This window comes from Chelonoidis abingdonii, chromosome 1 (genome assembly GCF_003597395.2).
Source record: "Chelonoidis abingdonii isolate Lonesome George chromosome 1, CheloAbing_2.0, whole genome shotgun sequence".
Lineage (NCBI taxonomy): Eukaryota > Metazoa > Chordata > Testudines > Testudinidae > Chelonoidis > Chelonoidis abingdonii.
Genome location: NC_133769.1, coordinates 911,101 through 935,032, shown reverse-complemented (window position 1 = coordinate 935,032; position 23,932 = coordinate 911,101). Strand labels below are relative to the sequence as shown.

Sequence of the window (23,932 nt, the reverse complement as noted above, 5' to 3'; positions counted from 1 at the left end):
TATCAAGAAATGTTGTCTCCGCATTTCGTCCTGAGGTGATATGTTCCCAGTCAATATGGGGATAACTGAAATCCCCCACTATTACTGAGTTCTTTATTTTGATAGCCTCTCTAATTTCCCTTAGCATTTCATCATCACTATCACTGTTCTGGTCAAGTGGTCGATAACAGATTCCTAATGTTATATTCTTATTGGAGCATGAAATTACTATCCACAGAGATTCTATGGAACATGTGGATTCACTTAAGATTCTTACTTCATTTGATTCTACATTTTCTTTCACATATTAGTGCCACTCCCCCACATGACCTGTTCTGTTCTTCCCATATATTTTGTACCCCGGAATGATTGCGTCCCATAGATTGTCCTCAGTCCACCAGGTTTCTGTCATGCCCACTGGCTCCTCCTCAGCACTACACAAGTCTATCCAGATGCCTCAAGAGATCCGCAACCTTCGCACCAGGCAGGCAAGTCACCGTACAGTTCTCCCAGTCATCACAAACCCAGCTATCTATGTTTCTGATGATCGAATCTCCCACACCTGCCTTTTCCTAGTGACTGAAGTTCCCTCCCCTGGAGAGGTAACCTCAGTGCAAGAGGGTACCCTAACACCATCTGGAAGGAGGGTCCCAACTATGGGACCTTTTCCCTCTGCTCCCATTGACTGCTCTGCTTCCCTGGGCCTTTCATCCTCCTCAACAGTGCAGGGACTGTCTGACCGGAAGTGGGACAATTCTACAGTGTCCCGGAAAGCCTCATCAACATACCTCTCTGCCTCCCTTAGCTCCTCCAGTTCCACTACCTGGCGTCCAAAACCCGTACGCAGTCTCTGAGGGCCAGGAGCTCCTTGCACCGAATGCACACATACGCTACTGCCCACAGGGCAGGTAATCATACATGCTGAACTCAGCGCAATAAACTCGATAGCCCCCACTCTGCTGCTGGGCTTCTGCGTGCATTGTCTCCTGTAGCTACCTAGTAAATGAAAAGGTTTTGTTTAAATCAAGAAGTTTTCAATGTAGTTTAGTTTACAGGTTTTAAAGAACAGCAAGTGAACCTTGCCCCCTTCCCACTCCCCTTCCAAACTCCCTGGCAAAACTTCCTGTTAGCAGACCCTGGTGACTTGCTCACTGCTTTATAAAGCCCTGGCCTTCTTGATAGCTCCACCCACTGACCAAGGCTCAGCCAATTAACAGAGGCTTCTAGCTTTCAAACCTTACTTTGAAGTTCACAGCTTCCAACTGCCAGCACATGGTCCTTCAAACAACCAAACAGACAAACACAAGCTCAGCACACAGCAAGTAACCCCCAAACATAAACACGCACTACAGACAGCCACTTACCCCAAGGATGCTATATTTGCTCCTCCTTCACCTGGAGGATTCCCTTGCAAAACTCACTGTTGGCATCGGAAGAGCTGTGCTGGTGTAAGTTCGTTAGTGTAGACAAGGCCTTAATTGCACTTCCTCTGCTAGTTAAGTTTGTGACTATTTAACTTAAAAGCAGTTAGGGCTACTGTTTATTTTGTGAAGCATCTTTCAAACAAAAGTTCTATTATGTGAAGTTTTTTCTGATAAATAAAGTTTCATTACTGACCTTCACTCTGTCTGGTCACCAGAGATCATGTTCTCAGTGAAAAGTTAAAGACAAAATTAACAGAGAAAAATAATTGTGATTGTGTGTTAAAACATCTACACGTGCTATTCAGGGTAATCGTTCTTGCACTTTATGTCCTGGTACACACTACAGAGTTATGTCAATGTAAGGCAGCTTACGTCAACATAATAATGCCAGTGTCTACACTACAAAGTTCCCAACACCGACATAACTTGCCTGCTACATTAACTTAACTCCACCTCTGCGAGAGGTGTAGAGTTTATGTCGACATAGCTAGGTTGACATAGTGGCAGCACAGACACTGCATTACGTATGTTGACTTAACCAGCCCCGGGAGCTGTCCCACAATGCCCATTGTGACTGCTCTGGTCATTGTTTTCAACTTCGCTGCCCAGATCAGTCACTCTGGGGCGGAGCCGTAGACATGTCGCTTTTACACGGAGTTGCATGCTATCCTCTGCAAGTGTGCCTCTTGCTGTGATCTCAAAATGATATCCCCGACCCCTTTTCCACTGTGCTTTGAACTTTGCAAACACCTTCTCAAGAAATCCTGTGCTAGAGCTGCACAGTGGGATAGCTACCCATGATGCACTGCTCTCTGTGTCAATGTAAGTGCCACTGCTGTGAACATGCTCTGCCAACACAAGGAGCGTAGGGCAGACATGCACAACAGACATTACAGTCACCGCAGTAACTAAGTCAACTTAATTTTGTAGAGTAGATACACCCTATCTAATAGATCAAATAAACCTGGCTACCTGAATTCCATTGACAATATTACCCTTCCAGAAGTTTGCTCAAAACAAATTTTTCACTACAAGGATTTAGAAGACCAACATACAGGTCCTCTAAATAGGATCCATGATAAAAATGTCATCTTATCCTGAGTGCCAGAGAAACTCAAGGCAGCAGGAAAGGTACTGAAGAATCAGAGTGGCTGGTGAAAGATAGGACCCAGCAAGGACCACACACCCCAACACTGTCCCCACAGACCTAGAACCAGGACTTCTAAATTTGAAATCTAGTCAGTTTAGATAATGCACTAATTTTTGTGGTTTTAAAACTCAGATTTCTCTATTTTTAAAATGTTGTTCTCTCTCTTGTGGCTGTGTGAAGGATCCACACAAACAGAGAAGACTGGCTGACAATGCGGGGGAAACAGCCAACTGACTACACAAACAGCGGTCACGTGAACAAAGTAAATGAAAAAAGATCTTTCCGATCTTTCATAGTAGTTATAAGCAGCTTAAGTGTTACTTGTAACACCATCAACAGGTAAAAAATTCAGACAGAAGTGTGATCTTAAAATATAGCACTGCTTCAACCATGTGCAATGCAGGTCAGACTCCTACTAGTTGTGTGTCATAACTTTGGTGTTAAGGTTACTCCAACCCTACTCTTCTGTTCTGCTTCCCCACCTCTCAGTGACATACATACAGAAGAAACAATTGCCACCCTCACCCCCCACAGAGTTACAGAATTAACAGAAAGCTTCAAAATTGTATGCCCTTCCTTCCATAAAAGGGGAAAGATTAGTAGAATTAGACTGAAACATGGCAATTAGTTCATAGCTTGGACTGCCATTAACTACTACAATGTACAGCTGTATTCCACTAAAGTACACTGAAGATATGCACATGTGCATACAAGGAGTCATGATTTCTCAGAAAAGCTTAGGAGGCTGGCGCGTAATGGAGAGAGATGGATTCAGTACTGTGCTGCAACGGCATCAGAGCTCAAGAACAGAACTGTCAGAGAGAACAAAATATCAGAGTCCAAGGAAACGGTGATGGGAGAGAACAGCTGCATGTTATACAGAGAAAAACAGTATTGCCATCATTTCAACTCCATAGGAAATAGACGCAAGAACCAGCTGGCAAAGCAAAAGCCCACGACACTCTCAAAACTAGCAGTTGCCCTTGATGCTGGGGTATTAAATTGCTGCAGCAGCATGTTGTTATGTAAGTGAAGGATATGAATGAATGCAGCAAACATAGGCACAGTCTTACTTCTCAAGGAGGCCTATTTTATTTATAATGGTTGCCAAGGTTACTTTAATTCCATCATAGCTCCAAGTATTGTCTCAGCTCAAACCACTGATCAGGAATCTTGCATAACATTAGCACTGAATAACCCAATTTAAACAAACTTTAAATCCTTGGTTATTACAGAGAATGTTGAGGCAAATTAAGGATACTGTTTTGCTCTGGGGATTGCTACTTCTGCATGTTTCCCCCATCAGTTTTGCTTTACTCTTACCCATACAAAAGAATCCAGCTAGACCCAGCCCAAACTAGGTCAGACCCAAGTTAGGTAAAAGAGTATTTAGGGATTGTTTTAGCATGTTTCCTTTCTTAACAGTGTAATAGGCATGACACTATAGGCTGTCAAGGAGAATGTCTATTGCACAGTTTAATTAGCCAAGTTCTAGGAAAAATATTCTTAACATTATCCTCTAAAAACAGTTGTAGTTTGTACAGTTATGATCCAAGGAGACAGGGCCAAGGAGACTCCCTGAGATCTGCAGCAGTCTGCATCTTAGCCTCACTGTTCTACAAAACCAGATAATAGTAGCAATCTAACTAACTCAGTCTATATTCCTCCTAGGATCCAAATGCAAAACTTAAGTTTATGACAACAATTAAGTTTAGGACAAGTTATTTGTCCTATATATTCTATAAGTTAGGATATTTGCATGTCGTGGGTGGAGGAGGGTTAAGGAGAAATTCCCCTCTCCACTCTCTTTCAAATAGCAGGAATAACATTTTAGAAGTGGGGTGCACAGGAAGAGGGGGTTTATCTCTTGGTTTATTTCAGCTACTAATCCAGTCCATTATTGGTTCAGAAGCCAAAAACCAAATACAATCTTGCCCCTACTAAAATTAAGATGTTAGCTTTCTGCTTCCTTTTTCATATCATTGTCAACCTCCCTTTCTTAGGCCAGGTCTACACTGCGACTTTAAATCGGTTTAATGGCCGATATACCGATTTAACGCTGTATCCGTTCACACGACGTCGTCATTAATATCGAGTTAAACGGCTCCTTAAATCGATTTCGGAACTCCTCCCAAACGAGAGGAGTAGCGCTAAATTCGATAGTGATAACTCGGATTAGGGTTCATGTGGACGGAAATCGACGTTATTGGCCTCCGGGCGGCATCCCAGAGTGCAGCACTGACCGCTCTGGACAGCAATCTGAACTCGGATGCAGCGGGCAGGTAAACAGGAAAAGCCCCGCGAACTTTTGAATTACATTTCCTGCTTGTCCAGCGTGGAGCTCTGATCAGCACGGCTGGCGATGCAGTTTGAAATCGAAAAAGAGCTCCAGCATAGACCGTACGGGAGATACTAGGTCTGATCGCTGTATGGGGAGACAAATCTGTTGTATCCAGCTCCGTTACAGAACACGAAATGCCAAAGCGTTTGAATAAAAAACTCCAGGATACACAGCGCTGCGTGACAAGCGTAACGGGAAGCCAGAGACTCAAATGGACGCTCATGAAGGGAGGGAGGGGGTACTGAGGACTCCAGCTATCCCACAGTCCACAGCAGTCTCTGAAAATTATTTGCATTCTTGGCTGAGCTCCCAATGTCTGTAGGTTCAAACACAGTGTCTGGCGTGGTTCAGGGAACAGCTCCTCAGTTTATTTCCCCCCACCACCACGTGAAAAAAAAAAAGGAAAAATTGCTGTGCTATGGCGTTTGCTCAATGCACTCCGCGAAAAAGGCGCCAAAGGGTTGTCTGCTGCCTTCACAAAGGGAGGGGTGAGGCTGTACCCAGCACCACCCGGGGCAGTGTTTTCTGCCCCATCAGGCACTGTGCTCTCAACACGGAAGTGGGAACTATGGGATAGCTGAGGAACAGCTACCCACAGTGCACCGCTCCTGAAATCGATGGTAGCTTTGGACCATGGACGCAAACAATCGATTTCGGGATCCCACTGTGGACGCGCTAAACCGATTTTATTAGATCTGTTTTGTAATATCGGTTTAAGCTAATTCGAAATAATCGTGCAGTGTAGACGTACCCTTAGATTCCCTACCTCAATCTTAACTCCTGTCTCTCCCTGATGCACTCAGAAGTCCACATTCCTCTGACTGAGCCTATAATGCTGCTTCTTCAACCAGCCCGAAACCATGACTGAAGGACAAGAGAGCTGCCTCTGAAAAATCATATCCTTTGCTGGCCTTTAACATAAAGGACCGGACTTGGTTTGACACTAATGCTGCAAGGAGATATGCATCACAAACAAAAGGGAAGTAGGACATGATAGCTTCTCCATTCCTCCCTCATCCAGCATGATACAGAAGTAGCAGGAGCATCAAAATGGAACTGACATGACCTTTAAGTCTTCTCCCATGTCCGTGTAGAAGAGGTCAAATTTCTCTTCCAAAATAGGAATGCCCCAGTGGCAGCACAGGATCATTTCTGTGATGTTTCTATATAAAACATCTTTCCAATGCCTCAAAAGAATCAGCAGAAACTGATCCTGATGGCATCCCCTTTGCTACACTTGTCCCTGCAGAAAGCCTCTTGGTAACTGCGGTAAGATCCTGCATCAAATTTAATTCACATTTTTAAAAAGTTTTCTATTGTTTGTAAATGCCCACTTAAAGATAAGAGTAGCTGCCATATCCATTTTATGCACAGTATATAGAGTCCTCCAGATCTTAAAATTACCAGCATGGCCCTCAACTGACTTAAAGTTGGGCACCCTTATCCTATCCTGTATTACTCTGCATTTCACTTGTAATCCTTGAGCACCGAAACCGAATGATTTTCAGTAATATTAAGCCAATTTTCTACAGCCTCTCAAAATTACATTTTTAATGGGCTCACATATGGAACCTCGTCACATGGATCAACAATTGGATGAAGAACTAAGTGAAAGGTTATGACAAAACATAAAAGTGGTGATGGGAGAGCCACAAGAGTGTGTATTGAACAGATTTGATCTCATTTAACACCTTCAATGAATGGAGTTAGAAGAATAAAAATAGCATATAAATGGACTATGCAGATAACACTAATTTGGGAGGAGTTATGAACTCCAACAAGGCCAGAGAAGTTACGTAACAGGGAATGATCCTGTTCTGGCTGGAAGATAAGCTAGTGTCCCATCAGGCTTCCCCCCACACCCTAGGTGCTATAATTCCAATGCAGAAGCCTAATTTATTCTATTTCTACTATGCTCATCTCTGTGGTATCTAAATGCCTTACAAAATTACATAGTCATCAAAAATCTGGTGCGGTGTGGCATTATACTCACTTTTTTTTCCACTATTTTTGAGTTTTTGTGGGTGTTTTTTTGGTCTCTTATTCATCTCGCTCACCATTTACTGATTCTGTTACTCTAGGAGGCGGCAGTGGTTAATGTAAAATATGCTAAGGTGAAGCGATGAGTCTTGTGTTTCAGCCTGAACTAGGAAGATTTTACCTCACTCAGAGTATTGTAACATTACTTAACGTAAGTGACTTGAAAACCACCCTGTGAAAAATCCTGATTCTGAACTGCAATTCTCATGGCAATAGTCTTAGCGGCAGAAAGTTAGATCACATCATCCGTCGGAGCCTAAGGAAAAGATCACGGAAGCACCAGTGACATAGCAGTTTGTGCACAAACCCCTAGAATCAGATTAAGGCTTTAATGTCATTTGATATCAGGGATTCCAAGCTTCCAGGTGCTGTACAGAATTGGTCCTAGCACTAACAGTTTGAGATATTACCAACCACTAACATCAGATTATAATTTAAAAGTGGAAAGCAGGATGGTAGTCAGAATAACGTGATTTTACTGTTCTAGATCTTCTGATTCAATGACAAAAACAAACACACACCACTTGATGGCTGGAATCCTCAGCATTTCTATCTAACCCTACTAGTTTAAAATATATAGGGACTTTAAGACAAGTCACTATTTATTTTGTTTTACACACATTCATTGGAATAGTTTTGCTCTTTTGGCACTGATAGGTTTCATGATTATGCACATTACACACTTAAAAAGCAGCAAGGAAGCCTGTGGCACCTTATAGACAAACAGACGTATTGTAGCATAAGCTTTTGTGGACCCACTTTGTCAGACACTTTTTTTTTTTTAACCATTCTTCCACAGAAAAAAAAATTCACCTGCTAATCCTTAGTACACCAGGCTACACACATCTCTGTTGTATCTGCTTCCCTTCACACTATTTGACAAGACTGACAAAGCAATGCCTACAATTAAAGTAACATCAAATAAGAGTCGCCACGACAACACGTAAAAGGCAAGCATTTATTTCTTCCCATTGCTGCCAGTGTGCCACACAACAAGAATCAATCAGTTCACTCTAGAGCTTTGACAGACAGGTTAGTCACTGGAGTCCTCACTACTCCTACAAGTGACCTGAAAATATCACACCATAAAGAATCCAGCCACCATGGCATATAAACACACAAAGGAAAAACACAGATCCACCATGAGTCTCTGCTTCTTGACATTTTCACTCCCTTCCTCACTCAGGTTTTCAGAATTCAACACGTCCTTATGTGCAGAAGCAAAAAACCAGCAGTAGGCAGTGGGATTATATACCAGTTACAATACACAGTATTAAATTCCCTTCATTTTCAGGTCAGTGTGATAGTGGCTCAGACAGTAAATGCCTGGTTCAAAAGTGTATGCAACCCAGCATTAAGGGTCTGTGGCTCACAGATCGTCAGAGCTGAATCAGGCAAAAGTAAGTAACCAGGGACTTAGAAACCAGCTCCAAAAAGAAAACTAAAAGCACCACTAGGGTTAGAAGTTACGCCCAGGAGCCAGCAGTTCTAAAACCATAAGTGCCAGAGAGTGGACGCTATTAAACCTGTCTGTTGGACTGATTTGCTGGATTCTTCGCTTAACTCCTGGCTCATTTAAAACCTACCACCACAGCAGAAGCATCACTGTAATATCCAGGCTTTAAAATCAGTTGAGTAGAAGGAAAATTCAAAAGGCAGTTTCCCTTATGTAACTGAAGTCTTGTGAACTTCTCATTTTCTCAGTATGCATAATACATGGCAAGCACAAGTATCCACCTTATGGACTACAGAGCGTGAAATAAGCTGCAGTTTGCTTGCTAAACACTTACTGCTTCTCAGTCTGTTTGCTTGACCTTGCCAGGTAGCTTAGCATAGACCAAAAACTGATTTTACAAAATTACTGCCCCATAAGAGTCTCAGAGGAAATATGAACAATTAAAGAAACCATGTAAAAATACTTTGCACTTACATAGCACTTTTGGCCAGAGAAACTCAAAGCGCTCACAACCATTACACTGCAGTACAAATATACCCTTTTACTAAATGTCCCTGTACCCACATCCCAACAACAAGATTCTGTGTTTCTAGAGAGAAGTAAAATACAATTTGTTACCTCAATCTGAAAAACTCAGAATACCAACGTGTTCCAAGACTTTCATGGAAACCCATTACAGATGAACACATACAATACGTACTCTAAAATGCAAAAACAGAAAGCTATGATACCAAAAACAGAGCAGTCCAGTACTGATTGAAACTGAAGAGATTTTTGGACTACGATAGTAATAATATGCATCTCCTCCAAGGATGCTGAAGCTCTTCGCAAATATTAATCCTGACAACATCCCTCTAAAATAGGTATTATTCCATTTTATTATATGGAGATATACCTATCTCATAGAACTGGAAAGGACCTTGGAAGGTCATCGAGTCCGGTCCCCTGACTTCACAGCAGGACCAAGTACCATCCCCGATAGATTTTTGCCCCAGATCCCTAAATGGCCCCCTCAAGGACTGAACTCACAACCTTAGGTTTAGCAGGCCAGTGCTCAAACCAGAGCTATTCCTCCCCCCTTTACAAATGGGAAAACTGATGCCCACCCCAGGGCCGCCCAGAGGATTCAGGGGGCCTGGGGAAAAGCAATTTTGGGGCCCCTTCCAGAAAAAAAAGTTGCAATACTATAGAATACTATAGTCTCGTGAGGGCCCCTGTGGGGCCCAGGGCAAATTGCCACACTTGCCCCACCGGGCAGTCCTGGCCCACCCAGCCTGTCTTGAAGAGAACCCGAGAAGATGTCCTCAGCCCAGCAAGGAAAAAGAATATCAAACCTCAGATGGCAAGTTTCCAGGTCATGTTACCTTGACAGACCAGTGGAAAAGTTCATTGAACAAAACAGGCACTAACATGATCTGCTATAGCAAGTTTTTCCAAAATAAATGGCCCTTGAGTTTAAGTCTCCTAGCAACAGCCTATTTCATGAATCCTACAGTTTTATGAGAGATAAAGTGCTGCTCACTTGCTATCTTTGTGACAGGAGTAAAAAATAAGTATATTCGGATAGGACAAATCCATGCTCCCCCATTTACTATTTGTTTTCACATATTTGTTTTTTTTGAATGAACATGGAAAAGATGACAGCCCAGGAGACTGAAGTTCTCTTACCTTGTCAACCCTTACTTTTCCTATGGTACTTTATGCACGGCATGAAAAACGCAATGGACACCTACAGACCCAGATATGATGCCACCTACTCTGAATGAAAAATACCAACAACCCAAGCCCCTAAAGCCATTCCCTCTTCAATTTCAAATAATAAAACTTTTGCACATAGTAAACAGTACATATTGCCATAAATTTTCTATTTATTTGCACATTAAAAGCTACATTAAAAGAATGTTAAGGTTGCAAGACAAGCATGCCAAAGTTAGGAAATCTAGCGCCCCCCCGCCCCCACTGTGCATTATGACACACTCTTTGATGATATACTGTTTTTTCCCCCAAACCCCTTCCTCATTCAGTGCACAGGATAGACTATGCTCTGAGAAGGTATTAGGGGTGACTAATGAAGGAGGGTGTTGTCTAGTAGGATCCTTGCTTCACTTGTTGCAGAAGCTGAAAAGTATGTAGTGAATAAAGCAAGGTTGCTGGAAGAGAAAGAATGGTTTTATGGTTAAGGCAGTTGAAGGCTTCCCTTCGGAAAAAAATTCAATCCTTGTCTCTATCACAGACTTTCTGTGTGATTCTGGGCAAGTCACTTGGACCAAACTATCATGTGATCCTCAATTTCTGGGTGCCCAACTTGAAACCCTGAAGTCTGATTTGCTGCTGAGAGTTCTCAGCACTTCTGCAACTGAAGTCAATGAGAGCCATGCTTTGACTTTAAAATACTCTGGAAAAAAAATCAAGCCTCAGGCATCTCAAAATCAGGACCCAAAATTAGCTGACATTTGACCTTAATCTTTGTATGCCTCTGTGCCTAAACTGTAAAATGAGGATACCACACCTCATCTCCCAAGGGTATTGTAAAGATAAAATTAATATTTGTGAAGGACACAAGTTCTATTGTGGACCACAGAAAAGCTCATAAGGAAATTAATTCTGTCTTCAGAGCAAGGTTTGAAAAGTGTGCCAGAGCATGGAGTCAAACGTTGAACAATGAGGATAAAACAAAACATTGAATAGCTGCTCACTCCAGTGAGTACTGTTCCATCCTGTGCACCAAATGTTACAGGGACCCTGTGGAAAAAAAACAGAATGTGATCATGCAATTAAGGGGGGGTGAACTGCAACTTTAATTCTGGCATTTACTAACTTAAGTGCCTGACTTTACAACCCTCACAATGTTCCTTAAATGTAGTTTTCCTGTATGCAATTCGCTAGGTTTTTAAAAAAGCAAACTGGGGGGAAAAAAAAATAAAATTCCATCATGGAATTCATATCCAAACAGATCCATCAGGAGGGTTAGATTCACAACAGACCTCTGCCATCTTACCTAATGGAATAACTGGTAACAGAAGAGGTTAAAAATATATGGTTATGTGGACCAGTCATTAACTGGGAAGACACACACAATGTACCAGTGGGTTCCACAGATATTTGCTGACAGAGGAATACTGAGACTGAGGAATCTTGGGTTCTCTTCCAGGTTCTGGAAACGCATGCGCTCTGGTGTTTTTCCCCAGAATATGTTCCCCTAATCTTGGTCTTGGAAATAGCTGAACCATTTTTTCTGAAACTTAAAAAAATCAATCAATCAATCAATCATCCCAAGGTAAACACCCAGTATGGAAAATTTCAGCTCAAATGAATAAAATTTGGGAAAGTTATAACCAACTGAGAACAGTGCATCTCAGGTAACTTAATCAGAGGTGGTGCTACCAGCTCTACCTATAATACATTAAAACAACAAAAGTACTATGCATCTCTCTCTTTTCTTATTTCTTCTTTTCCTTCTGAGTTTCACATCACTTTCCTATAACAGATGATGGTGCACCTTTTTCTGCGTTGTCTTTCGTATCCATTTCCTCCCCACCCACCCCAAGACATCATTTTCTTTGCCCAAACGTTCTCTGCCTCTCTGTTTCTTGACTCTCCTCAAAAAAACTTCTCTCAAGACTTGTTGCTAACTTCTTATCTCCCTTCCCCCTCCCATTTCAATTTATTCAGCAGACACCTAAGCCTATTAGCCAAAGACTGATTTGAAAGATAGAGAGCTCCAGTGTCCAAAGGCAAACCCCAAGTGAGAAGATAACACCCTCAACTACTCCTCCAGCAGCTGGGATCCCTTCAAGGGTTCCGTCTCTGGACTTTACAGAGGGCCTCTCCCTTTATATCAGCCTCTAGTTACAAGGTGTCTGAAAGTCTGAAGCCTCCCTCAACCCTTTTATGGATGCTGCTCTTTGATATTCACTCTCACTTGGGTGAGAATGGGGTTGTCTCTGGCCCTCCCACATGGGATTTTTTTGAAACTTCATCCCCAGCTTCAATGCCCGACTCTGCTGCAACCACCCAAACAGCATCAGTATGATTCTTATAAATTTCATTACTGCCCAGAGATCTCCCAGTAGCAGAAAGACAACTGACAAGACTAATTAGTTTTTGATCTGCTGCAGCTTAGCAAAACTGAGGTGCCTCTGCCCCCTTACCTTTGGTTAGCGTTTATATAGTCTCTTTGAAATGAAAGCTTAGGTTTTGCGGCCATCATCTAAAAAAGTATCCTTTTGACCACAGGCATGACACTTTCTCAGGGTGCTCAGGACTGTAAGCCATTGTTGTTACTCGGCCTTAGCAAGAGAGCGCTTTGCTGGAGCTTAATCTGTGTATGTCAGCTCCCTGCCACACCAGTCTGTCTGCCTGACCAGCAAACTCATCGAGAACCTGCCAGTCTTAACTTCATCTTCCAGGTAACATTCAGTTCAGTTCCTGAACTCCCCGGAAGAGCGTTTCTCTTCAGAATCCAGCCCCTCTCACTGGACACTCACAGAAATTACCAAGCGTGCTGCCTCCAAAGAGGCAAAATATACACTAGCCTGTTGGCTCAGCTGAGGGCACACTCTTTACCTTAATACACAACACTGAGACAGTTTATAGTAAAACTAAGCATACGTTTATTAATAAAGAATACAAATGTATGTGATACTAAACAACAGAAAGAGACAAGTAGGGTTACAAACAAAAACAACATACTTTTCAGTGACTAAAACTTAACTGTAGCAAGTTACAACCCTTGTCTAAACACTTTACATCAAGTTATTAGCATCCCCAGTCCCTCAGACAGGAAGGTCTACCATTCACAGAATCAGAGGATGTTGTTTCTTTGACACTTATGTGAGGGATAACGAGAGTTCCCTTTTCATCCCTCTTATAGCCCAGAAAGCCTTTAAAAGGTATTCTTTGAAAAGAACCCAGATAAAGTTCCTCTCCCCTGCTGTTTGTTCTCTGGGGTGCAGGTACTAAGCCTGTTCTTCATCCTGTGCTTTATTTGCTTTTTTGATTGGTTTGATCACTTTGTTTACTTTAGATGCAAATGTACTTCTATTGACCTTTGCTCATAATCAAGCCATGCCGTTTTCTCATCCCTCTGTTAACTTGGTCCATGCTGACTGGTAAATCCACATTCCTTCGTCTAGGGCAAGCGTGTTTATCAACCGCCTCCAAAACACGTTTTAGAACATATTTCAAGCGCACATACACACAACCCCTACACACATCACACAATGATATTCATGACCAGCATGTCACCAGTTTTCATATGATATCTTACAAGACACTGTCTGGCTAAATATTTTGACAACAATGTACAGGGTGAGCCTTTTGCCAGTTGGTATAAAAGAGGCTCTTAGGATCACAACAGATGAGTGGGTTTTTTAAGCTTTGCCTTACAGCGCTTAAAATTTTTCCTCTCCCTACTTAAAAGGCATCCCTTGATCCTGCCCTAACCACTGTCCTGCCTGTAGCCTTTCCTTTCTCAATAAAGAGCTTGAGACCATCACCTTCACAAGTACCCTTCCTCACAATATCCTCCTGAGGTTTGGCCTGGGTATAGCACAGAATTCCCATTCTGTCACTGAACTTCCAACTTTTCACTGAAGACTCTTCCTCTCCAGGTTCAGTATAGCCTCTGACACTGGATAAGTCCAGGCTCCTGAACACCCAACTTAGGTTCCATCCAGCCATGGTTCCACACTTGTATCTAATGGCTCTCTCCTAATAGTGAGACTCCTCTGCACCTCTTTCACTCTCCACTCACTGTCATTTCCTACCTAACCCCAATTTCTTTCATACATCCCTTAAACCTTAACCACTATTTTTATGCTGATAATACTAAACAGTAACATTTCTTGAAAAACTGATTACTCATCTTTCTTCATCCTCTCTGCCTCTTGACCAAGGAAAACTTACAGTTACCCCTAAACTTTTCAGTCAGCTGCCTCAGACAAGCAGTTCTCTTGGGCAAGAAGAGCATCCTCAAACATGACCCTCTCTTCAGTCATCCTTGCAACTCACACCTTCCGCTTGCTGCCTTTGGATATAATCATGGTATCTTCCTGACCCCGAACTTTCCTCTTACTATTCATCTGACTGGAGCACCTAGGAGACCTAACCCTGCAGCAGGAGCCCACTGTGCAAGGTGCTGTATAAATACAGACCAAAAAGACATTCCTTTCTCAAAGACAGAGAATCTCTTCCTGCATCACCGCTTCCATATTACCTAGCTACACTATTGCCTTGACTCCATTTGTAGGCCTTCATCTCCTCTCACTCGTTCTATGGCCTCCTTCAAGTGTCAACCCTCTAAACCCAAGCATATGCAGAGAATGCCCTCCTTCTCATATGTACATATAAGCATGACCATGTCATTCCATCCTCAAACAAGTCCATTGGTTCCCCAATCATTTTAGGATACAACTCAATTAATCTTTGTTTAAATCCTTCTGTGGAGTTGTACCAACTTCTGCTCACTCTCTTATAACACCTGATTCACCTCTTAATTTTACTGTGGTTGGTGAAGGGCTTTTTCGTATGCAAATCCAGCTGCCTGGAGCAACATTCCTTTATACTTTGGTGACATCTCTCTGATTTGGAGTGTAGCAAGCCACCTGGTGGGCAGAGCCAGGAGGACAACATCCCGCACACCGGAAGCAGATGGGCGGGACACGAAGAGGAAGTATAAAAGGCCAGCCCAACCCAGCCGGGAGGGAGCTGCCAAGGGAGACAGATATATCTTCCCTGCTGCTGAAGGGGGATCCTGAGGAGAACCGCAGCTGACCTGAGGGTCTGCACAAGCTTCCCAAGACCCTGGCCACTCCCAATTCCAAGGAACTGCTACCGCCACCCTTGGCAGTATATCCCGAGGATGACCCCTGGACACAGGTACACCCGAGAGGGAGAGAAGGAAGCAGCCCAGGGAAACCAGACAACAGTCTGGTTGAGCGCTGGCCTGATACAAGGTCAGTGTGTTACAGGTGGATCCCTGCTGACCCAGTGGCAGACCACTACACCACTGTTCGCCCCCTGGCCTGGGATGCAGTGGAATTGGGTGAGCCCACATACCCCCTGCCACTCCCTCTCCTTAAGCCAGGAAGCCTGCACTCCTCGGACATCTCTGCTGGAGCCCCACAGCCTGTGTGTGGTGCTCACCTCTGCCAGAGCCTCACAGGCTGGAGCCCTGATTGTTTACGGCCTCACCCTGCTTGAGGGCTGGGCTTATACTTGCTACAGCTCTGCCTGACTGCAGGCCAGGCCCCTGACTGTTAGAAGTCCAGCCCTCAAGCAGGGGCGGGACAGTAAACATAGTACCACTCTGTCCTGACAGCCAGCCAGAGCCCAGACTGTTTGCGGTCCTTCCATACTTGATGACCAGGGCCCATCGAGCACTGCTCATGCCCCCTTTCTTTGTTCTGAGTGTACTCTACCAGACCAGACTGCGAGGAGGCATGGCCCTCCTCAGAGGGAGGTGCAGAGGGATGGCCACGACCACCTACATGGATACTGGTTTATCTCGTCTCCTACAAACTTCTACTTGACTTTCTGATCAATGTTCATCTTCATTTCCAAGAACTGAATATATGATATGATGCACATGTGTTTGAGCAGGACTGCAGAATAAGCGAGTGTCTGCTGCAAAATCAGAGAAGACTCAAAATCATGCCTAGCATGACCATATCGTCATTATATCAACTTATCTGGAGATAAAGGGCCAGTGTTTTCTTTTAACCACTTGCATACCATATTTCCCTGACATGTGACCACTCCAGTTAGATAAGTGAAGCAGCACCGCTTTTGATATATGGGATGTCAGACCACAGCCTACAGCAGGGGTAGTCAATAGGCAGACCACAGGATAAACCCAGACTGAAGACACCAAAATCTTTTTTACTTACTTATTATTGAGGGGTTTTTAATTATTTTCTCTGAAGTCTGGACCTTGACTATACCTTGACCAAGAAATACGAACCTTGACAAAAAATAACTGACTGCCCCTGGCCTACGGCGTTCAACATCAATCACATGGCTAACAGCTGTCCTCATGTTTAATAATGAGATGAGAAGGCTCCAAGGCTAGATGTCTGCATGCAGTGCCCAATCATGAGATTCACAACCAAGACTTCTTGCATGCTGAGATCTGTAGTTTCCACAGGCTGCACTTCCACATTAAGAGAGGGCAGCTGCAACCTGTTAATTATGCACATGACCTTTGAGTTCTTGCCAATGCAGCCTTTGACTGGATAAAGTTCGGATACCCCAATATGCATCTAAAGGACTACACAATTACACTTTTTCCTTCTCCCTCAGATCCACAGGGCACAAGAATTATGGCAATTTACTAAGAGAAAAGCAAAGCTGCAAGCTGTTGCTTCAACGTCTTAGGCAAGGAGATGGCCAATGGAGTTGCTACAGCAAGTGTTCCCAGAAGAGATTTGGATATGGAAGTCTTTAATCTGAAAGACTTTACACATCATGAGAATTGCTTAAGGAAATCGAATCTCAAGTTCTTCAACCTCATTTCTACACTTGCCGAGTCTCACCATTTCAGAGCACCAGACTGACTTCTGAGAGCCCAGAAACGCTTCACTGAAATTCAATACATTTATATTGAGTTAAGCATTTGGTGAATTTGATTTTGGCTTCCTTCACTGTCTGTATAATGACACCTGTTACACAGACTGTAAAGGATTTCTATCACGCTTTAGGGTACAAATCAGTAAAAATTAGTTTACTAAACCCTTTTTCCTTTAAATAGCACTGCCATCAACCACTCTGTCTTTATCTTAAAAAAAAAATTACTGCAAACAGGAGGCTGGATGGCTCACACTATTAATGGGACACAATTTTTCACCTCTAGGCTGCTGGTACAAATCTAGCTCAAATCAGTAGTGACTAGCAGCTCAGACTATCTGACAAATGTTTAACAAATTATGGACATTAGTTTAGGGGCACTTGGGTTGAGAACTCATCACAAATTTAGCCACCAACGCTGTCATTTAGTGACAGTTTTGTGGCAGAAATCACAGGAGAGGGGAAAACCTGAATGGGCCGTAGCAAGTCAGTTCCATTCTCCCCACTAGAGATGGTTCCTCTAAGTCAAGGTTGAGGCATTAAGGAGATGCTTATACTGCAAATGCGTATGCTATGCCTCCCCACAGAGAACTTCACATGAGAGATTTAAAGCTCACATTACCTCTTATCTTAGATTCTTCTTTATTCTCGTATTTGGTCTACTGTGCTTTGGTCTAAATTTTGTGACTGTCTCAAACAGCCTCCAGCACTCACTGTGGGACTGGATCTTACTTCTCCTACATGCCTAGCTAGTCAAGGCTTTACATCTCCCCTTCATCCTAATGCAGACTGCCTCAGGTTCCCAGTCTTGAACCACTTGTCTATATCTTATCTCGCTATGGGAGAACTCAATGCTAGATTAGAAATCACTTTTTAGAGAGGACATCTAACTTTACATCTCCCTCAGTTCATTCTCTTCATTTACCTTATTTCTTGGTACGTCAGCTCAAATCTACAGCATAAGAACGGCCACGCTGGTTCAGATCAAAGGTCCATCTAGCCCAGTATCCTGTCCTCTGACAGTGACCAATGTCAGGTGCCCCAGAGGGAATGAACAGAACAAGTAATCATCAAGTGATCCATCTCCTGTCGCCCATTTCCAGCTTCTAGCAAACAGCAGCTAGGGACAACATCCCTGCCAAATAGTCAATGATGGACCTATCCTCCATGAATTTATCTAGGTTTTTTTGAACCCCCGTTATAGTCTTTGCCTTTACAACATCCTCTGGCAAGGAGTTCCACCGGCTGACTGTGCATTGTGTGGAAAAAAATGTCCTTTTGTTTGTTTTAAACCTGCTGCCTATTTTCATTTGGTGACCCCTAGTACATGTGTTATGGGAAGGAGTAAACAACACTTATTTACTTTCTCCACACCAATCATGGATTTTATAGACCTCTAGCATATTTCCACCCCCGCCTTACTCATCTCTCAGTCTTATTAATCTCTTCTCATATGGAAGCCATTCCATACCTCTAATCATCTTTTTTGCCCTCTTCCAATTCCAATTTTTTTTATTTTTATTTTTATTTTTTTGAGGTGGGGCGGCCACATCTGCATGCAGTATTCAAGGTGTGGGCATACCGTGGATTTATTTAGAAGTAATATATTTTCTGTCTTATTATCTATCCCTTTTTTAATGCTTCCCAATATTGTTAGCTTTTTTGACTGCTGCTGCACATTGAGTTTTTTTTTCCCCAGAGAACTATCCATGACTCCAAGATCTCATAATTTCCTATTAAATGTTTTCAAAACTAACTTCTTCCTTGTGGGTAGAATTGCCTCTAATCTCATGCCATGCATTTATTCCCCTCTTCCTCCTTTATACATACACAAATCAACCTTATGTCTCTCTGAGGCTATTCATCACCATAATTTATGCTCCCAAAACAACAAAATTTGGAGACATCCTGGACCATTAGCCTTTTTCCTCTCATCTGCAAGTCATCCAATACTATCCTCAGAATACACTCACTGCTGACATCTTTATTTATGCTTTCATCACTTCTTGTCTCAATATTTATCAACATCTTTTTGTAGTCTTTTTGAAGGCTTACACTCAACTTCAGGGGTTCAGAATGTTGCATCCAGACTATTCTCTCCTTTCACGAAGCATGACTATTACCCCATCTTTCACTATGGTTACTGGCTTCAAGTCCATCACCAACTGAAAACTCCCCTCCTAGCTTTCATAACTAGGGACTTGTTGCACCCAATCACTGTCATAACCACTTAAAATAATTCCACTCCTCCAGTCTTTGCTACCTTTCAGTCCTCTCTTTAAAACTTCCCAACACTGCAAGTGACTCTCACTCAAGTTGACCTTGTCTTCCCTTTACAACACCTCAGCCATTTCTTTTTTATCTTGCCTTCATCACTTCCTGTTTGACATAGAACATTGTTTTAAAGATGCTGGAGCTCAGATGCTCAAAATACACCCCAAGAGGCCAAATACACTTTACAAAGTCTTAAATACTGCCTATGGCCCATTTCTCAACTGCCTGGTGATGATCAAAGCTGATCAGCTATAGGTTTTTAAATCACTGGTAAATTCAAAACATGAAGTGTCTATTCCTTTGTCAAGGAAGTACAAATATCATAGTCACCTGTACTTAGCATTTATGTCAATTTTAATACAAATTGGGTGTGGGCTTCAGACTACTTGCCAACTGCTAATATTTCACTCATTCATCAGAGTTTAGGTACCCTTAATTATACTGCCTTTCCTCATCTCTGCACTTTCTATGCCCCTCACTGAGTTAACATTTACTAATCTTTACTCCTTGTAGAGAGAAAAACAATAGTAGAAATATACATGTCACTTTTCCCTTTCTACCTGCAACAGTCTCTGTATCAAACTTAAGGTACTGGTCTTTCAACAAAGGTCTGAATATCATACAGAAGGTGCTGTCTAAAAATAAATGGCATACATGCCAAAGGAGAGGGCCCAAGTGTATTCTATACTGTAACACTGGTAAGATTTTACTAACTGGCATATAAACCACTCAGTACGAGCAGCAGTTGGGAATTCAGCCTTAGGAGAAACATTTATTACCCTGGTATAACTCATCACTATAGATTAGAATGCCATTTACTCAATTTCAAACTAACACAAGTAAAATAAAATAATCTGAATGGAACACAGACTATCTAAAAATCCTCCTATACAGCAAGTGAATAAAATGCTGCAAGAACCTCACCGCAAACAATTGGATTTATTATGGAAAAGTAACAATTTCAACCTTTATGCTCCCTGATGCAATCAAATTAGCTAGGAGTCAAGGTCAAAATCATCATTTAGACAAGCCACATGAGTGTCATTTATACTCTTTGCAAAGTAAAATACCCAACTACAGCTCACTAAAATGCCAGTCTGATGAGCATCAAGCACCTATTTTGACTTAATCATTTTACTGAGGAATTTTATAGTTACAGTGAAGTTACTCAGACAAGTGACATTGTAATAAGATGCACCTTGTTACCCTATGTGTCTGAACCCCCTGTTTTCAGTTTTAAACCCACTTAGCTTACAGACAAAACCTGCAGCTTTTACTGTCATCAGTACTGCAGAGGCGGTTTAGCTGTGGAGGAGCAAGCTGTGTTCTATTTTGCTTCATGAATCAACAGGCTTGCCAGCTCAGTTCCAATTCCAGAACCTTTATGTTGATAATGTTAAGAAGCAGAAAGAACACAGCTTGAAATTCAGAAAGCAAGCTCTGCTTTCAGTACTGAAAGCTAGAAAAAAGTTCATTTTCCATTTGTAAAATGAGCATTTATATTAATATAAAATTTTGCAACTGTATAGTACCTCCTCAGAAGATTTCAATATGCTTCATAAACAAATATATGACAGGTGAATATTAAATTGCTATGCACACTTGTATAAGTGTACACTCATTCTCACATCCCTACTCTTACCAACTTACCACACCACAATCACTAATGCCAACATTTCGAAAGTTTTCTGATTTTGGATACCTCATTTTATGGATGTCCAATATCAATTACCTTAAGCCTGATTTTTAAAAGCTCTCATTCACTTCCAACTGAAGTCAAGGGGAGCTCACCTAATTAGTAAGCTGCAACTAGAAATTTTAATTTGTTAAGACTAAATGACTGATGTGACCTGTCTAAATGACTTTGACCTCTGAAAGTCTGGTCCAAGGTATCTTAAAACTGAGATCCCCATTATCGGTAGCCACTTTTGAAAATTTGGGCCTACATACAGAATTCTAAGATGTCACAAGTAGCTAAAAAACCTTAGCATGGATTTGGTGGCCGCAGGAACTCAGTATAGTGAAAATGAGGACAAACATTAAAGCACCAGGCTTAAGAAAAGGTTCTTAACTTAATTGGGACAAGAGTAAGTAAATGTGATTAAAATTAAGCATGTGCATATATCTTTGCAGGATCAGGTCCTAAATGTTTTTGTCATTTTGCTACTGATCTGATATTATGATCCGATCATTAAAACTAAAAACAGCATTGCAAAAATCACTGAAATCTACCAATTTAGGCACTTTTACCCACCCACACTTTACCATGGTGATGTGTTAATAATTATCTCTTCATGGAAAGAAAAAGTATTTGCCTATGCAACTAGAATTTTGCAAAACCAAATTAATATCTACTACTAACACTTCTAGAAAGAGAAAATAATGGAAAGGGGGAAAAAAGCATTGGCTATTAACCCTCAGAGGTCATACCTACACTACAAAAAGTATTTTAAGCACATTACATAATGTGTTAACACACGTTAAAATCCTAGTGTAGACAAGGTAAATTGTAGGTTTAACAGATTAGCCAGTCAACATAAATCCTAACAGAGAGCATACTTTTCCAGCCAACACATTAAAACTATAACTTATCTGTAGCTCCCCATGTGATATCACCCATTCCTTCTTCCCCTTTTTGGAGTCTGCCATCCTTGGGAAGGACACTTGTTTTCCTTAATATTTCCTCTCAAGGACCAGTGCATGCTTGACAAGACAAAAATCATGGTGATGGATCTTCTGTGTCAAGGATCATGACATATTTGACCTTCTAAATCTCCCAGGTAGAGAGGGAGTATTGATGTGGGTGGTGAGAGTTTCTGCCTGGGAAGAATTCTGCATCTCTGTCTCCAGGTACTTCTAAACTCAGCAGAGACAAGGTCTGATATAAGGGAAACAAACAATACCCAACCAGAGGGAGCTGATCCTCCATGCAGTAGGAGCAGAGTATTCATGGAGGAGCAAAACCACCACCACCTCCATTGCCTAGCACGGTGGGATTGTTTATGGGCTGTGAATGTGTGTGGTTGCTATAGGAAGTGATATGTTGAATGAGGATGTCTGGGAGTACATGCTGTTCCTTCTCCTTTTGCAATGCTACTGATTTCCAGTCACTTCAGTGCATGGGTTTGTTCCAGTGCCTGAAGGGTTGTCTTTGCATTTATTAAACTAGGTTTACACATCCACAGTCCTTTTGGTACAGTCCTAAGTTTAAAGCAAATGTATGCAACTTTTAAGGCAATATACAGTAGTAAAACATATATTTGCTTGGCTTTAAGAATTTCAGGCCTTGTCTTCACTAGGGAAACAGCATATTTTACACATGTTAACTAGTCATTACTGCATGTTAAAATCCTGGTGTAGGCAGGATAATGTGAGGTTACCTATGAACAAAGATGACCAAGGAAGATGATGGGAGGGAGGCATCAGATTATGAGTGCTCCACTCTTTCTCCAAGAGAGGGTGCCTATAGTGATAGCACATGGCAGAGTCTCCACCTGGGTACTCAGGGGTCTCTCCAGGGCTGGATTAGGGGTTTATCTGGAGTAGTTCTCTCCAGGGAGTTCAATGTCTCAGCTTCTAGTGCTTTTGGCCTCTCGAGGGAGAGACCAGGTGGGTCAGGTCCCCCAAACCCTGGGTATGCTGTCAAGGGGTCACAAGGAAAGTCTCTCCAGAGGAATGGGAGCTCTCGCTTACAGACAAAGAGATGAGCCCCAGTCTTTCTTGGAGAAACAGAGCCCCCCAGCCAATCCCAGCAAGCTGGCAAGGGAGGATCACCACAGAGAACTGGGCTCTCCTACCTGAGAGGCTTGTGTGGGAGCCCCTTCCTAGGGCAAAGAGATCCCATCGGGTAAGAAGAGTTTCCCTCTCAAAGGATGAGAGTCCCTGTCCCACAGCATGACTACAAAGGGGACAGGCTGCTTCTCCCAGGGGTCTCTGTGCGGGGGAAGCAGATAGGGATCCTTGTAGGAAGGCGGCTCTGCATCAAGGCAATGGGGGGCTCAGTCATGGGGAACCCTCTTCCCTAGCGGGGTCCGGCATTAGGGGGTCCCCCTTCCCCACGGTACCTTCTTGACGGTGCGGGGCGCCTCGGTGACGGTGCCGTCGGGGCTGACCATCGCCTCCCGCCCGGCGCCGCCGTCCCCGCCGTCCCGGTGCCGGTGCTGCGGGTGGTGCGGGTCGCTCCTCTTCATGGCCGAAGCCTGCGGCACCTTGGCCGGCCGGGGGGACGGCCACACAGAGGATGAGAACCGGGGCGAGACCGGCTCACGGATGGTCGCTCTGGGCCCTCGACCCGCCGCGCCGGGGGCCCCACGCCGCCTCACGCTCCCCCGGCCTGGGGCCGGCGGGGCAGGGCGCCGCCGCCCACGCCGAAGCCCGGCGCGGGGTCCATCATGGCCCCCGGTCGTCTTTGGCCGGGCGGGACGGGGCTGCCGGGCCCCCTTGTCCTTCCAGATGGGGAGGGCCGCCGCAATAGCTCCTTCAACGTCCACGGGGGGGCCGCCACCTGCACCGGACATCGCCACTGCCGCTGCTTCCCCGTCCTCCGGCTCCCTCAGACGGCCGCCCCCTCCTCAGCGGCCGCTGGCTGCGCTCGTTGCAGCGCGGGACCATGGAGTCGCCGCTCCAATGCTTTTTCCAGCGGAGCGCCGGGCCCAGGCCGCCAAGACTACAGCTTCCCGGCCCTTGCGTGCTGCGCTGCCGCA

The 23,932-nt window shown here is 43.4% G+C and overlaps 1 protein-coding gene across 1 annotated transcript in view; it reads right to left on the bottom strand.

Annotated features, from left to right (window-relative positions):
• AHCYL2 (adenosylhomocysteinase like 2) overlaps positions 1-23,437 on the bottom strand; it is a 223,705-nt gene extending 200,268 nt beyond the window's left edge. The window contains exon 1 of the mRNA XM_075063578.1: positions 23,294-23,437. Within this exon, the coding sequence (XP_074919679.1) occupies positions 23,294-23,419 (126 nt within the window). The 5' untranslated portion in view covers positions 23,420-23,437. The remainder of the gene's footprint in view (positions 1-23,293) is intronic.
• Positions 23,438-23,932: the final 495 nt, after the last annotated feature.